This window comes from Argentina anserina, chromosome 1, assembly GCF_933775445.1.
Source record: "Argentina anserina chromosome 1, drPotAnse1.1, whole genome shotgun sequence".
In the NCBI taxonomy this organism is placed as follows: domain Eukaryota; kingdom Viridiplantae; phylum Streptophyta; class Magnoliopsida; order Rosales; family Rosaceae; genus Argentina; species Argentina anserina.
In genome coordinates, this window is record NC_065872.1 from 16448943 (window position 1) to 16466289 (window position 17347).

The window sequence follows — 17347 nt, forward strand, 5'->3', positions numbered from 1 at the left end:
TATTCATGAGAACATACAGATGATTCAATATTTTCCCACAAAAAACATGTTACCCAAAATTTATATAAATTTTGGAGACTACTGTCAACTAGCGATATGCCGATAGCAGAATTTAATTATATGCTGACGTTAAAAGTGGTAAAGAACCTATTAAGCGATATCAACCCTTGAAAATTGTTATAAGTTTTTTTGTTAATAATAAAAAAGGTTTCCATAATAATATCCAAGCATCCGTTAATATTAGTGTAAGAGGCTGTCGGTGGCTCGGTGCCTCTCTCACTCTTTACAAAAATTTTGTTATCCGACGAATTTTAACAAAAAAAAACCTGAACAGTAAAGAATTGATTAGTACTCTTCGAGTACGTTACTTATTTCTTATATGATGGGACGAACATCAATTCACTACCAAAAGCTGCCGACTTGCGTCTTTTGTGTGCGCTGAATAGAAAGGGAAGTAAATCGTGATTTAGTGTTGTAGTGTTGCTGTTTTTATTTATTATATCAAGAGAAAAAACAAAACAAAACCTATGTGCGTTGGTTGTGTATGAATACTGGCCACATGAGATTGGTCGCATCGACATAATGATATGCTGCAGTATAAAACTATAAATCAAATCAGTGGCCTAGCTAGCTCCTTACCTGCGTACATGCATGAATATCTATGAAAAAATGTCTTGACAATTGAAGGAAAATGACAAGCAATGTGACACCCGCAAATGGAATTAAATTCAATATCTTGTTCTTGGCTTTTGCATCATGATGAACATAACCGAGCATTCTCAGATTCTCTTTTCAATGGTACATTGAATCAGAAATCGCCAGCCGAGATTAATCACACGTACATCTTAGAACATACAAAAGGAAACCTGTATTTGGGGTTTCACCACATCATAACTCTGCTTATATATATCACGCTACATGCATTTAGCTTTGCATATTGCTGCATATAGCAGCATAGATCACTAAAAATGGCCATAGACAACAATGCTCCTGAATCTGAGCATGAGTCTGAGAAAAATGCTTTTGAGGGCTTCTTCGAGCGCTGGATATCTGACCAAAATCAACACCTCGAGGAACTAATCCTTGCTTCCAGACGGCACGAAAACAAAGCTGCAGACGGCAATGGTGAGGATGATCAGGTAAGGTTAAGTTCATTGGTAGAGACAGTGATGAAACATTATGAAATATACCACAACAGAAAGTCACAATGCGCCAAGCAAGATGTGCTCGGGATGTTGTCTCTGAAATGGAGGAGCTCATTGGAAGATGCATTCCTTTGGATAGGTGGCTGGCGACCAAGCATGGCTATTCATTTGCTCTACTCAAAGTCGGGGCTGCAGCTAGAGGCTTCTTTTGCTGAGTTGATGCAAGGCTTGGGCTTGAGCACCGGTGAATTGGCTGATCTCTCACAGTCCCAACTCAACATGTTGGACAAGTTGCAAGGGAGGACTATCAGAAAAGATGGCCAAGCTGCAGGAGAATGTGGCTGACACTACACTTGTTCAGTTGTCGCACCCAATGTTTTAAAACGCGAAGGCGTACCTCAAGTCGTTTTTGCGAGAGCCTTAAGTCTTAATGCTTGAGGCGTAAAAAGCGTAAGCCTTACGACATAAATGATAAACACACCTATTTAAATGTACCTATTATTCTTATACATACCACTTGAAGAATAACTTGAAAAACATAATAATTTTCATGCATATATATAATAAGTCAAGTAGCAAAAGTCTAGAACCATACAACTCAACCAATCTACCAACATAGCTTGAAATTAAAGTTACAACTGTATTATGAACTTCGGCATCATTTTCTTCTTGTGGTAGTAATCCCCTTATATCCCTGCGAAGTGCAATCTTAGCAAACTTCCCTGCTTCATTGTTTTTTGTGCTGCAATGCACTAACTCTTCACATTAGGTGAAATCTTCAGACAAGCTTTGATTCCTTTACGTGAACCAACAAGATGCTCCTTGAACCTAGAAATGCCACCGGTACATCTTTAATTACAGAAACTGCATAGAAAATATGTTGTGTGGTCAGGAATCGGTGTAGTCCATTACCAAGCACCATCTTTCTTTGTTGACGTAATAGCACTAGCACTAGCACTAGCACTATTACTACTGGAAGTACTCATTATTACCTATCAATAATCCAAATTCAAAAGCTAATAAGAACATAATTATACAATTAACTATGAGTGTCTACTGATAAACAAACAAGAAACGATAAAATAACAATTAACTTTATCATTCAATTGTTAAGTGTTATCCATAATCATGCCATATCAACAAGCACCACTAAGCTCAGTGGATTAATATGCATAGATTGCATGCTATAATAGCTAGACTTGCATGGTGACTTGTTTCAGAAAAAATTTATTGTTTGAATCTTAAACTCAAATATGTGCAGTATATATTAGATTGTATATGTGAAGATTGTACAATAATTGTGCAGGACTTGCGTGGTGATGTGTTTTGGAAAAAATATATATTGTTTGAGCACAAATCTATATAGTAAATATCAGAGCATCTTATTCATAATATGTAAATGGATACTAAAATTGACTACCAGATCAGTAAGCTCAAGTTCCTTCAGTTCTTTTATGTGATTTCCACAAACCAAACAATTCAAAAGAATGCCAGTGACAATGTAACATAAGTACTCAAGAATGTACAAGAATGTTTCTAGGTACAGGGTTAAACATGGCCGATATTTGAGAAGTGGGCTAATCACATCATCGATAGAGCATCTTTATAGAGGTTAACTTTTGGCTTTAGCTTCTGGAATGCATACCATTTAATAGATGATGATATCAAGCAAGAGATTTCAACAAAAACATTATGGTTAAAGCTTCTGCTTTATTCATTTAATGAGCTTAGCTTACCTTTCTATCAATAAGATTTGGGATTCCACTTTATCACAATTATACAAAGATATATGAGTGGCAGCATCCGAATTCAAATCAATGGTAAGATGAGTAAGATATATTATATACAAATAAAAGAGTGCTTTGAGGGAGGGGGTTTGGATCGGAGAGTCTCAATATCAAGATAGGATTATGGTACTTAACCGTAAGAACATCACAGTGAACTTCAAAAGATAGGATTACGGTACTTAACCGTAAGAACATCACAGTGAACTTCAACAAGTCTATAGATTGTTGTAGTATATTTACAAAACCAAAAGATAGGATTAAGGTACTTAATCGTAAGAACATCACAGTGAACTTCACAAGATAAATAGAACCCAGCCCTCAGTTGAAGTGATTGAATGAACTCAATGAAGTCACTAACAAAATTAAAGCAATTTTTATCATACCTTCAAAGCCCAACCAACCGAAACTCCTGAAAAGAAGAATCACGATCTAATCGTTTGCTTCTTTGCAATGCAGCTCTTGAAGAGGAAGAAGAATAGGTTTGGCTGAGAGCTTGAGACTTTTCTTCTGTTTGTATTGAGGGTCGAAACTCTTGAAGAGAAGAATCACCGATCACGATCTAATTGTTTTTCGTTTTCGTCTTTGCAATGCAGTGCTTGAAGAGGAGGAAGAATAGATTTGGCCGAGGGCTTGAGAATTTTCTTCTCTTTATTTTCGTTAACCCTCAACTGAAAACGACATCGTTTTTTGTCTTTCGGTTTTTTTTTTTTAAAAAGCGCGCCTTGTATGCGTGTTTTTTACGCCTTTATGCGCCTTTATGTGCTTTTTTTGCACCTGTGCGCCCACTCGTTTTTGACTAAGCCTTGAGCTTTTTAAGTCTCAGGCGAGTCTTGAGGCGAGTTTTTTAAAACATTGGTTGCACCTGGCCACAGAAATGATGAGGAACAATAATGTCCACCAAAATGGAGTTGATGATCATATGGAGCAGGTTGAGTCCACTCTAGTATCCAAGGAGGAAGGTTTGGAGAAGATTTTGCACAAGGCTGATGATTTAAGGATGAGAACACTCAAGAACATCACACAAATTCTGATTCCAATCCGGGCCGTGCATTTCTTGATTGCTGCTGCAGAATTGCACTTGAGGTTTCAGGATTGGGGTAAAAAAGTTGACGAATTAAGGAACTAATGCCACTGCGACTGGTAAGTAGTATGAGAGTTCGATACTATTTTCATTATGAAGATGAGGGGCATGGAAGGGTTTCATCCTTTATTTGGAGTTTGAATTCTAGCTGAAGATTTGATAATGTTACCATTTTTTTCCCTCTTCCTCAATCTATGTGCTTCACACCTAGCTTATCACCTCTATATGATGTAATACTAATTGTCACGACCCCGAAATTTCGAGTATGAAACTCTAATTTCGAAGTCATGAAAAACGCTAAAACAAATCTCAATAAATCGAAATCGTTTCAATGTCTCAGTGGATCATTACTGAGTTCACAATACAACTCAGACAAACCAATTATTACAAACCAAATTTATAATTCAACATTACATCAAATGGAAATGTAATAATCCTCACAAATTCTCACAAAAATCCACAAATAAATCCTCACCACAAGCTGGGAATAAATAACTTCAAGTCCTCTGAGCGGTCCGTCACTTCCCGCTAATCCACACCTGCGGAGTTATCCCTTACACTATCGAATTGGTGCACCGGGATTGTAAACACAAACCCGGTAAGCTTTACAGCTCGTATGAGTAAAAACATCAATAAAACTCGTATATCACCATATACAAAAATCCACAAAAAATCATCAATTATAAATGCACTCATGAGTCAATGGACGGCCCATTTGGTTATCCATATATATGAAATGAAAGTGCTCATGAGAGATTGGGCAACCCCTCTATTTACCCAAATGCATTTATAACACGGGTACTCATGAGCGCTGGTACACCTCTGTTACCCCTCATGTAGTACACCACCAACATTGGGCAACCTCCTGCTACCCAACATCCAAAAATATGAGTACTCATGAGCCGATAACCCATCTGTTACCTCACATGCAGTACTCCGGTAGACAAACTATAGCTCTAACTGTATTGTAACTTACGCCCGGCCAAAGGCTAGGTTCCGACATGCAAGCACGTCCGAAGACTGGTCCGAAGACATAAACACGTCCGAAGACAAAAACTCGTCCGAAGACATCAATCACGTCCGAAGACAAAACTCGTCCGAAGACATCAATCACGTCCGAAGACAAAAAAACTCGTCTGAAGACATCAATCACGTCCGAAGACAAAACTCGTCCGAAGACATCAATCACGTCCGAAGACAAAAACTCGTCTGAAGACATAAACGTTTTAACAATCTCCATGTTGAAACCAAGTACAATAATCATCATGTCATATTGTACAAATCAAATCACATGCTTGATATATAAATCTCATCATCAAAATGACATATTCACAACGAAATCATAACAGTATATAATATAGCAAACTATATATATGTACCTATTTACCATTTATACAAATATATATATTCCACTATATCATATACATGTCATATTTCATTCTTTAAAATTCTGCATAATCTTGAATCTCCACAAGGGTAGATTCGTAAATATGTGAGATTTTTACTCACCTTATAATCTCGAGCGTAATTCCACGATTTCGAAAGTATTTTCTTTTCTTGATTTAGCGATCACCTTGAAAAGATAAGAAAAGAATTTAGAACCGTTACGTAAACCTTAAATGCCGAAACAGTAATAATATGTTACTGTTCAGCAATTTCTGGATTTACGAATTTACTGTTCACGGAGTACTATTTACGTAATTACTATTCACATATTTCTGTACAAATACACATCAATAACGTATCTATGTACGTATACATACTGTTTACGTATGAATACTATTCAAATGTAAATACTGTCTCAGTAAATATTAATTACTGATGTACCCTTCTGATATTACTTTTTACATTTACTGAAAGTAATTTATATTTACATTTACCGTACGTAAAATAAATTTACATTTACAGTACGTAAATCACCTTTTTACATTCACCGTCGTAAAAATAAATTTTACAAATTTACTGTGTCGAATCACTGTTCGCGCGCCGCCACATGTGGCGGCGCGTGCGGTACACGCGCCACCCTCCGGCGACCGCGCGTGGCGCTCACGCGCCACTCACTGTGGCAACGTGTGGGGCCCACGCGCCGAGCCTAAAGCCGGCGCGTAGCACGCCACCGCCGCCCTCAAAACCTTCCTCTTCCTCCCCTCTTCCTTCCCACGGCATCACGCCGTGCCTAGCCACCTCCAGGTGTCCACACGCGCCGCCTAATGCGGCGGTATCCCCAAATCTCCTCCTCCTCCTCCTCCTCCGATTCTCCACTAAAACATTTCCGATTCAAGAACAAACACATCAATCGCCCACACATGTAATAACCCTTACCTCGACGAAGCTCGAGAAACACGGAGAGTCGCCGGAGATGCGCCTAGGACTGAGGGGGTTTCTGCCGAAGCTTGGGGTTGCTGGTGGAGCTCCGGCGCGGGACGGCGTGTCGAGCTCGGGGTCGGTTGCGGAGGGTCGCGCGAAGCTTCCTAGGCCGGCGGTGTACGACATGGACGAGCGGAAAGGGAGATCGCCGGAGATGGATTTTTGAGAGAGACAGAGAGCGAATCGGGGAGAGAGAAAGAGGGAGGGAGGCGGAGAGAGAGAAGAGAGAAGGGGTTTCCATAAATGGAAACCCTAATCACAAAAATGTCTTTTTTATACTCGTTTCCAAAATCGGAAACTAACTTTCACGTCCGACGTTCGATTGGAACGCATGATATGTCCACGAACTCGTATCGACGAGCTCTACAACTTTCATGAAGGAAGTTTTCGCAACCGAACGACAGAATAAAAGTCGATATTCACGTCGCGGAAACGTAACGTTTTTCTAAATCCGAGAACGTTTCCGTTCTGGTTTCGAAATGTCGCAAACAACTAAATTTCACTTTAAATGAATTTCACAACTTTATAGAAATTAAATCAACCAAACATCGTTCTGAAAAATCGGGTTATTACACTAATAAGGCAAAACAATGGATTCAGTGAGGTTTTTCCCAAATTTTCGGTGTTATTCATCTCTTTCAACTGCACATTATTGCTGTATACCATTTAAGCAGATTCAACAAAAAGAGAGAAGGATCCTCTAATTCAGTACCACAACATGGTCCAATGCTTGCTCAAAATGTTGTTGATAGCAAAATTATGCGCCACAGAAGTACTCCTGATCGTATCAAGGAGTACTGCACAACAATGAAACCAAAAGGAAAAATTTACTCTATGCAACTTATTGATCCTCGAATAAAGAAAAAATTATGCAACTTCATCTAAGATCATGGTCACTTTCTGGCAATGTCTAGTTGTCAACTTCATTTAGATGTATATGATTCTAGTAGAACTGTAATATAAATAGAATCTGCAAAATATTATAACATTTCTTTAAAGCCATGCAGCATTGCAGCTAGTATGCAACATGATTGCACCACTCAGAAGAATTTCTAAAGGCAGCTTGGGTTAGAGGCCTCAGTGTCACAAATCCTTCTAAATTTACAAAGCTATTAGTATTGCTTGGTAGTAAATTAATCAAGAACCTATCTAAGTAGCTGGAATGGCAATTGGTGCTAAAATTCAGACTTTCTTATTGTACGCACATATGATGAAAAGAACCTCCTGGCACCACCAGGAAACTATCGACAGAAGACTAGGGTCGCCACAAATACCAAATCTCCTTATAGATAATTGTTCATACATACATGTGTTTTTTTTTTATTATATGTAAGTGTTACAAATAACATGCTTAATCAGCAAGAGGAAAAATTTGACCTAATAATTTAGTAATTTACCCGAGGAGGGTAGAAGCTACAATTTTTACCTACAGTATATCCAGGTCAGCAGGTCCAAGGTAAGCGAGAAAAAGAAACCAGGTACTCAGCCTCATCATCTTTTGGAACCCTCTGATCCAAACAAAACAATTGGCGGCTGCTGCGGACAGTAACATGAACTCCAAAACAGAAAAGCATGGGTTTCACGGTCGTATCCTAACATCTGTAGCCTGTAGGCACCCCTCAATTTACACCTACACATTGAAAAACATATATCTCGTCGAGCTGATCGAATGCAATGATACGACATCTGTACGTACTTATATAATGATCTCATATAATACGAAATTCAGATGGTGTAACATACAATATATGTACGTAGATTGTAGAATATGGAAGAAGTAGACAAAGTTAACCGTTTCAATTAAATCCATAGAAAAATTCATTCATATATTAAACAAAGTTCGGTTATAAAAGAAGCAATATCTAAGCAAGCACATAGCAGCTGCATGCGTTTTTCTCCATCAATACACTTATCTTGTATACAGACTCATACGTACACAGCGGCGGATATGAAATATTGTACAAAATATCCAATATACAAATATAAGGAGTTAAGGAGATCGAACTGCAGCAAGTATAATTTTAATATGAGAAATAACAGATTCATGCTCATCTTGACTTCAAAACCCGAAGTTGCCAACTTGTGTACCTTTGGTTTTGTTTGAGAACTGCCAACACGAACTGGTTTTGTTGCTTGTGTACGTGAAAGTGGCAAAAACTAACTCCTTTCTCTACTTGCATGAATATCTGACCTAATGTCTTTCTTTATTGACAGTTGAGGAAAAATGACAAGCACTGTACGTTAAAACTTTGATTGTTGGCTTCTTTCGCTTCTCAAATCGATCACCAAATGGAATTAACTTCAATATCTTGTTCTTCAATTCTGCATCCTGACGAACTTAACCGATCAGTCTCTCAGATTTGCTTTGGAGAGGTACATCGCATCAAAAATGTCGAATAAAAATTGATCCTATCTTAAGCAAACGGAACCTGTGTCTCGGGTTTGTCCACGTACATCATATACCTGCATCTATATATGTCACACCGCATGCACACTTGGCTTTGCAGTAATGAGTGGACAGAACATTGCTCCTACGATGAATGGTTTTCAGACCTTCTTCGAGTGCTGGGTATCTGAACAAAACCAACACCTCGACGATCTCATCCTTGCCTCTAAACGAAACCAAAACCGAGCTGGAGACGACAATGGTGCAGAGAATCAGCTGTTGTTAAGTTCATTGGTTGAGCGAGTGATGAAACATTATGAACAATACTACAACGCAAAGTTCCAATGGGCCAAGCAAGACGTGCTGGGAATGTTGTCTCCGCCATGGAGGAGCACGTTGGAAGTTGCATTCCTTTGGATAGGCGGTTGGCGACCAAGCATGGCGTTTCATTTGCTCTATGCAAAGTCGGGGATGCAATTAGAGTCTTATTTTGCCGAGTTGATGCGAGGGTTGAGCTTGAGCACCGATGACTTGGGTGATCTCTCAGAGTCCCAGCTTACCATGGTGGACAAGTTGCAAAGGAAGACTATCCAGGAGGAGAGGCACATATCGGAAAAGATGGCCAAACAGCAAGAGACTGTGGCTGACACTACACTTGTCGAGCTGTCACATGCGGCCACCGCGATGACAAGGAACGATAATGTCCATGTAGGAGGAGATGGTAATCATATGGAGCGAGTTGAATCCACTCTAGCCTCTGAGGAGGAAGGTTTGGAGAGCATTTTGCACAAGGCTGATGATTTAAGGATGAGGACACTACAGGACATCATCCATAATCTGAGTCCTCTCCAGGCCGTTCATTTCTTAATCGCTGCTGCAGAGTTACACTTGAGGCTTCATGACTGGGGCAAAAAGAAAGATACCTTAAAAGAAACTAATGCCATCGCCAATGGTAAGTCGCAAGTTTTTGCAAGTCTAATTATATATAAATTATTTATTTTGGAGATAAGGGCTTAGAAGGTTTTCATGCTCTGTTTGGAACTTAAAATGAGAGATCAAGGCTTGATATGGCTTCAAGTTTTCAACTTTGCTTGGTTGTTCTGTGATTTAATGTGTTTTTCTTTGTCCCATTACTGTTATAAAAATTCATGATTTCAGGCATATATGTTTTAATTACTATATCTTTTTGTTTAAATTAGTGAATTCTCTATTATTTGATAGATCATGAATAACTGTGAGCAAGTGAGGCTTGCGCAACATCATGTATATATCATTCTGTCTGCTATTATCTTCAGTCACACAGTTTATATTCATTGTTCTTATCCACTCTCTTCGGTAAAAAAAACAGAATTAAGGTATAGTGACTTAGTGAGTTGTTTCATCGAAACTCCTATAATCTTAAGAGTCGTTTTCTTGCCCTAGATTGTCAAATTTTACCAAGAAACACTAGATTTGTGAATGTAACTGCTGATCTGATGACCATAATCTCTGAGCCTTGCAGAGCTGCAGATCTTCTAGTTGGTTCAAGCCTTGGAGACAAAACTCTACTTGCTGCCTAAGAAACTATTCAACAAAGCCTTAGTTTAGTTTGTGGTAAGCCCCTTCTAGATCGTTATGTTTAATACTTACATTATTACCTCTACAAGTCTACATGATGTAATATAAATAAGGCAATACAAGGGATAATATGTGTAAAGTGTGAGGTTTTCCCAAATTCGGTTATCTATGTTATTCATCTGTCTTTCAACTGCTACTGATGTATACCACCAAGTAAATCGTGAAATTAACTGTTAAAAACTGAAAAGACTAATAAATCTTGATTCTAGGCATGAAGGCTGCGCAAGCAAAGCGGCAAAAAAATAAACAAAATCTTTTCAGCGTCCTTATAGATCAAACTATTCAAGTCATTATAATAAGAAAGATAGAATCACGGACGAATGAATTGCCAGAATATGAGACTATGAGTCCTCATCATTCAATAGAATATGCAACTAAGTTCATACCAGAAAACCTAAAGTGTCTCTTATGTAAGTCACGAACGAACAGCAGGCTGAGGATTTAGAACCGGCGGTGGCATCGGGCTTGATTTGTGGTGAGTCTATGTTCCGGCTGCGTCCTATCGCATTCCAACGTCAAAGCACCAATATGCATGAAGTTCCTCTCTTACGATGACAACGCTAAAGTCGATTTGTGTTTATCTTCACCAGCACCTAAGTAGTCTTCTAGCCTAACTAGTCTTCTTGTGGTTTTTAGGTTTTAATACTTGTTCTTAGCTTTAACCCTAAACTTAGCTTTTCTTGATTATAACTTATAATCAAGAAAATGATTCTTTTATTTATTTGTTCGTCTTTCTTGGTTTTTTTTTTCCAATGGAGTTGAAGATTATTCGTTATTCTCCGATCTGTTTTCTGATCTGTTCTTCCATTACACAAAGAGACTCCTGGAATTCTGATATGTTCTTCCACTGGACTATGCTATAGCTTTACCAAAAAAGGCAATGCAATATTATTTGGATGATTTGTAAGATTGCAACGTAGTAAACTTAACACTTCTACTTTTGCCTCTTTGCTGGAGTTATTATTCTCAAAGGTATGTTAATCAGCTACAGCTTTATCTGTATGGTTGAAGATTTGGAGGTGATTTTTGTAGCGGGCACTATTATAGCCTTATAGGCTCGCAATACAAGAACATCACTAGTGTCCGACTCTGATTCCAGCAGTCCAGTTCCCGTTTGCTGCTGCTGAAGTTCTAGTGTTGCTTAGTTTGGTTCTAGTGTTTCAGGATTTCACAGCATATCTGTAATCCTTGTGTCTCTGGAGCAGTTTGCGAATTAAACAAAATTTGATTGATAAACTGTCAACCTCTACATGAAAGCACTGAAGTTTATAGCACATTGAGGCTTCAACATTTGTTTTTAACATGAAAAGGGTTCCTTCACAATCTCATTGAAGTGGTCATTGTGAACTGTTTAACCCGTCTACATGGTTCTCTCTCAATTGACAGTAAAGGGATAACATTGATAAGCTGACAGGGAAGGCAAAAAAAATCAATAGACAGATCACCGACTAAAAGCTATTCCTAAAGGTCATCCTCCTCAGTTCTTAGTTCTTGCCATGGTGTATGCCTTTCATTTCATCAATCGAAACAAAATGTATTCCAATCTATTGAAACACATCTTGCCAAAAATAAAAAAATCTATTGAAACACAAGAAATGGTGAAATTGTCATTCTCAAAGAAAAAAAAGAAAGGTGAAATCGTCATTGTCATTTACCGATTAAGAAGTCCTTGTACTCATTTCTCTTTCTTGGCCAATGCCTCCCCTTTGCACTCACTTCCAGTAGTAACAACAAAATTTGCACCAACCTGAGATACAAAACATAAGATGAGATGCCACCTACTACATCAGAAAAGGCCAAAGGTAAAAGATGGGAAAACATCCTGATTAGTGATTACTTACTTGACAATCTTTCAGTACAACACGCTCTTGGAGCTGCACATTGCTGCAGACTACTGAATTTTGGATTGTACAGCCATCGGCAATAGTAACATGATTCATAACAACTGAATTCACGACCTGCAGAAAATAAAAATAATTTCAGATTTGAGAAGACTCTCTATAATCAAAATACATACGTGCACGAAAATGAACCCTCTGAATTGCAAATCTGGCAAAAATAAACAAATTATCTAACCTTCACATTAGAACCTATCCGGCAGTGACGGCCAATAACAGACCGTTTAACACTACACTTGTCACCCATTATTGAAGCTTCCCCCAGCATACAATGTGGTCCAACCTAACAATATCCACCAACAGATCAGTAATACTATGCTAATAACATGGAATCAAACAATCTTTGGCAAAACAAGCAATTTTAATGTTATTCAGTATTGAATAGTTTGGGTATATAAAATGCCGGACTCACAGTCGTTTTTGATCCAAATTCTGCTGACGGATGAATGATGTTATTGTGGGCAGAGAAAGAATACCCAGACAGATGACTAGCATCACCTATAACCTGAGAAAAAGATAAGGCGTGCGCGAATTGTAAGCGTAAAGGCAGAGATGTAAGAACAGATAACTTCCATTGAACACAAAGCCCCAACAAAACCTTTAAACACAACTCACATCTCGATTAATGTCATTAAATGCTTGAATGGAATTCAACCGCATACAATACTTGTTGCTGGCAATATAAACACAGCATTTATGGGTTCTTCGAACAGGAGGTGAGCATTTGGGACCTAATTCATAGAGCTCATGGAAACTAGCAGTCGATGAATTAGCCAGGATTTGGGAAAGAATTTCTTGGTTGTTTTGGTAACCAGCCTTTTCATTTACATTTTCTTCTGGTTGTTGTACGCCATTTAGCACCACCTCTGAACTCTATGCACGCATAAGAAAAAGAAAGAGATAAAACAGCAAGAAGAGAGAAGTTCTTTCAGGGAAATAGCAAGCAACATGAACTAAACTAACCAGCTGTGTACGAACAAGATAAGGTAATACATCCTGCTTTAAACTTTGGAATTTCTCCTTTTGGCTTAGAACTTCCATCAGAACTGACCTGGGAAGGCATTTGAAAGTATATATTAGAATATAAAACAGTCAATGTTGCATATAAAACAACTTTCCATTGAGAAAAACAGAAAGAGGGTAAAACCTTTTGAATGCATATAAATGAGCATCCATGAGATCCGATCGAATTTCCATCTGAACAGATGATAAACAAAACATATTAGGATTAAGAACAAGTAAACTTATATAAACACTAAACTACATATTTAAAACTCCACACGAACTCTCCAAACAAAATAACAGCAAATAAGTGAGAATGCAAAAATTGCTAAACACCCACATTTGATCATGCTCAAATGCTATCCTTGAAATAACCTACTCATATCAGCAATTAATGTCTTCAATCAACATCAGTGATGTAATTAAGTATGAAATCAAATAAAAGTTTTGAAATTCTTTTGGGATGCCATTATTAGGATGATATTTAAGAGGCTAAGACCAAAGGAAATAGTTTCAGAAAGTCATTTGAGGTTGTGATTGTGAGTGCAATGACATTAAGCAATTTATCAATCAAACCATTTACGGCTTGAATGAGTCCAAAATGCCAGAAATGACAAGCAATTACCCGACCAACCGCACAGAGTATACTCTTCTGAATTCGCATATCTTTCTCAAGTTCCGCTCCTGATAACATAGAGGAACATATCAAGTTAACTGCTAAACTCGACCAAAAGCAAAATAAGTAAAAGATCATAAATTAAAATTAAAATAAAGAAAGCAAAAGTATCTAACCAGTTGAAATATACAGCAAAAACTGTTTTGTGGGATCCAGCCCAATTCTATTGTAATATCCGGGTTTCTTGGCTTTGTCTTTTGCAGCAGAGGACCCAGAATCTGAAGGTCCACTTACAGGAGCAGAGCAAAGCATCGTTGTTACTACTGCATCATGACGTCTATGAGCAGCAGCAACTGCACCAGGAGAGACATCAGAGACAAGATCACCGCTAACAACCTGCATGAACAACAAGGCTTACTAATCGTTTTGAAGAAACACTTGAGAAGTAAAAACAATATCAAGGACATAGATGCTAACCAAAATGTCCTTTGCAGCCAGAAGGTGTGAGACGGCGCGAAGTGCACCAGCGGTTCCCACATCATCAGGGACTCTTTCAACCTGTTATAAACAGATTGCTCAGTATCATATCAGTTTTATAAGATTTTGTTTAGAATTACATTCCATGCCTAAAAGAAATTTATCCATCTTTTGAAAATTTAAGCAGTAGATAGAACTAGAGAAATTGAAGGAATTGCATTAAAGGGAGGCCTGCATCAAAGAATATCACGATACTCGGCAACCAGATTCACTAGAATCGAAGCAATCAAACAAATGAACTAAATAAATTCAGTGTCTTAGTGGCACAAACCATTAAATAGGTAGTAATACCTAACACAGGGGACAAAGCACTTTGGACTTTTCAACAATCTAAGACACCACTAGGACGGTACAAATACTGACACTACGGTCAAATCAATAACCTAGATATATGCTAACACAGGATATTTCTTCAATCATTACAAATGACCTGGCAAGAATTTTGCTCAGGAAACCAACGACCAAGGGATGCCAATAAAATATAATTGATTAAAGCACAGCAGGACACTGATGGCCTAGCAAGCTAAAGAAACAAACAACCAGAGGGGTGCCCAAAACTAAGTATATCACACAATTCCCAAAGAAAACAGCATTACATGATCAGTACCATTCGTATGGATCATCATTTCCCACCTTCCTAAGTCAAGTCCCTACATCTGAGCAGACTTAACGTCCTTAGATTTCTTTAGGAGCTCTCAGTTCAATCAGCATTGGTTGAAAAGCTTTGATGGGCCATTTATGATAAGAAACAGGTTGGATATCTTCATTTCCTAGTTCTCCTAACTTTTTGTTTCCAAATTCTGTCAAACAAAGCAGAAATTACAACAGAGAGATGCATTGAATATGAGCTGAGTATGTTAAATTGTGGAAGATTAGTCCTATACTAAAGTTAGGGGAAGCACTATCCACCCCAATGATGTAGCAGGAGATTTCAATGTTCTTCAAATGTGATGGAAAAGACTGACGCACTTAATCAATCTGGAAGTATGCATGCAAAGAGGCCGGAGAAGCATAGTGCTTGAATCCAATTCCAAGCTTCAAGTAGATCACTTAAGGGATAAACCTAAATGGAGGTTTGGAAGGTATGTTACATGTGATCAAATAGAGAGGTTACGTCTCTTGGACACATAGCACGATAGCTCATATGTAGCATATCATGCTTTCAATTGCTCGAAATATTAGACCTGGGATGAGCCTGATGTGTAGCCGATCGTTGTCCTTCATAGACAACAACGTAGTTGCCTAGAGTTGAACGAGCGTTCTGGTATCAGTTGGGAGAAAAGCAACCATGATGTGGTACGTCAACTAGTTTAGACATTCCAAATGCAATTCTCTTCTTACATTTCTTTCCCCAAAACAGAAAAAATTATATATATATATCTGCCACGAGTTGGTAACAACAATGCCCCTACAACGTCACAAAAACTCCCTCCGATAAAGTCCTTCCTGTTATCTAGTCAATCATATGCCTGGTGATTCCATTTCTACAATTCCATTATAAGCTGCTTTGTTCAATTCTATGTCGAATTTCTCAACTTCTATGTCTCCGATTTGTTAGAAATCCAAGCGTTCGTACAGTCAACCTCACCACAACAAGTGTGTGCTCATTCACAAAATAACTATCCGATTACATAAAAATACTAAATTAGAGCCTGGCAAACAAACCTTGATACGTAATCGATCCATATAAGCTTCCATAATCCAGTGCTCAACGCAATCATAGGCATCTTTGCCTTCAACCGCCTGAAAACGTCAGCAGAAAACTAAACCAGTCAAAGCCATAGAAATCATGAACAATCAAATAGAGATCAGAAGAAGAAGAAGAAGAAGAAGAAGAAGAAGAAGAAGAAGAAGAAGAAGAAGAAGGAAACATACAACGATGATATCCTTGAGGTTACTGAGCTCTAGGAGCTCCAGAACGTAGGAGATGACCGGCCTGTTCGCCACAGGAAGGAGAGCTTTGGGAACATCCTGCCATTGGTTTTAGCGAGAGTGAGAGACTGAGAAAACGGAATTGAATAGGAGAGAATAGCGGAAAGGGAAAAAGAGAAGGGGGATACCTTGGAGACGAGAGGGACCAGTTTCTTGGATGTTCCGCCGGCTAGGACCACCACTTGGAAATCCATCGCCGTCGCGTCGGAGTTCTGTAGAAATTGGACGAGAGAACCCAAGGGTTTGGGTTTTAGTCCGATGACAAATTATGTGCCGAGTTTTTTTTATTATTATTATTCTTTGGATGTGATATTTTAAGAAAAATTCTTATTTACACATCAAAAACGGTATTTAGAACTCTAATTTATTTTAACAAACAATTAAAATACTATTTAAAGTTTTAAATCTTTCCAATTTTTCTAAAATGTCTATAGTCTAATAAAATTAATAAAAGATTCTTTTACTTTAAAATCATTCAATTGATTCAAACCTATTATAATTCAATTGATTCAAAACTTATTATAATTATATCGAAACTCTCAAACTTAAATAGAATTATGATGTATTATGAAATAATTGTATCTTTATTGAATGATATGAGGGCCTATATATAGGTATTACATAACCACAATCCCGTAGAATTCGGAGTCTTAATCTATTACAGAGATACGAATCTATCTCTAACAGGAAACCTAATGAGATTAAGACAAACACAAGAGTAGAATAGTAATTCTCTCGAAACACTCTCCCTTGTGTCGCATGCCTAGGTTGCACATATCGTTACCTCGGTAAAAACTCTGTCAAGTAAAATAAAACCTTTTGGGTGAAAAACAAAAACTTGATCGAATGGAAAAAGAGCACAACTCACCATTTACATTTGATAGCATCATGTGAGGTAGACTTCCCCTGAAGTCAACGAAACAACTCCCCATGATTAGTGTCATAATCATGGAGTCCAAAGAACAACGCATGCAACGTT

General features: G+C 38.0%; 2 protein-coding genes and 1 pseudogene across 3 annotated transcripts; 2 read left to right on the top strand and 1 right to left on the bottom strand.

Annotated features, from left to right (window-relative positions):
• Positions 1-947: 947 nt before the first annotated feature.
• On the top strand, positions 948-4058 carry LOC126802864 (protein DOG1-like 3; annotated as a pseudogene).
• Positions 4059-8847: 4789 nt separating this feature from the next.
• Positions 8848-9998, top strand: LOC126802875 (protein DOG1-like 2). The gene is made up of 2 exons (XM_050530585.1): positions 8848-9718; positions 9988-9998. The coding sequence occupies exons 1-2, from the start codon at positions 8890-8892 to the stop codon at positions 9996-9998; spliced, it is 840 nt and encodes a 279-aa protein (XP_050386542.1). The 5' UTR covers positions 8848-8889.
• Positions 9999-11456: 1458 nt separating this feature from the next.
• On the bottom strand, positions 11457-16645 carry LOC126798983 (uncharacterized). 2 transcript variants are annotated; one of them, XM_050526191.1, is made up of 14 exons: positions 16497-16585; positions 16312-16407; positions 16102-16179; positions 14377-14457; positions 14076-14295; positions 13909-13967; positions 13429-13478; positions 13245-13332; positions 12897-13154; positions 12694-12786; positions 12460-12564; positions 12225-12341; positions 12039-12130; positions 11457-11927 (listed from the first exon to the last, which is right to left on the bottom strand). In XM_050526191.1, exons 1-13 carry the CDS (start codon positions 16560-16562, stop codon positions 12059-12061), a joined length of 1383 nt encoding a protein of 460 aa, XP_050382148.1. In that variant the 5' UTR covers positions 16563-16585; the 3' UTR covers positions 11457-11927; positions 12039-12058. The 2 variants fall into 2 exon arrangements, with proteins under 2 accessions (XP_050382148.1, XP_050382078.1); XM_050526121.1 differs by lacking the exon at positions 11457-11927 and having other exon boundaries at positions 11941-12130; positions 16497-16645.
• Positions 16646-17347: the final 702 nt, after the last annotated feature.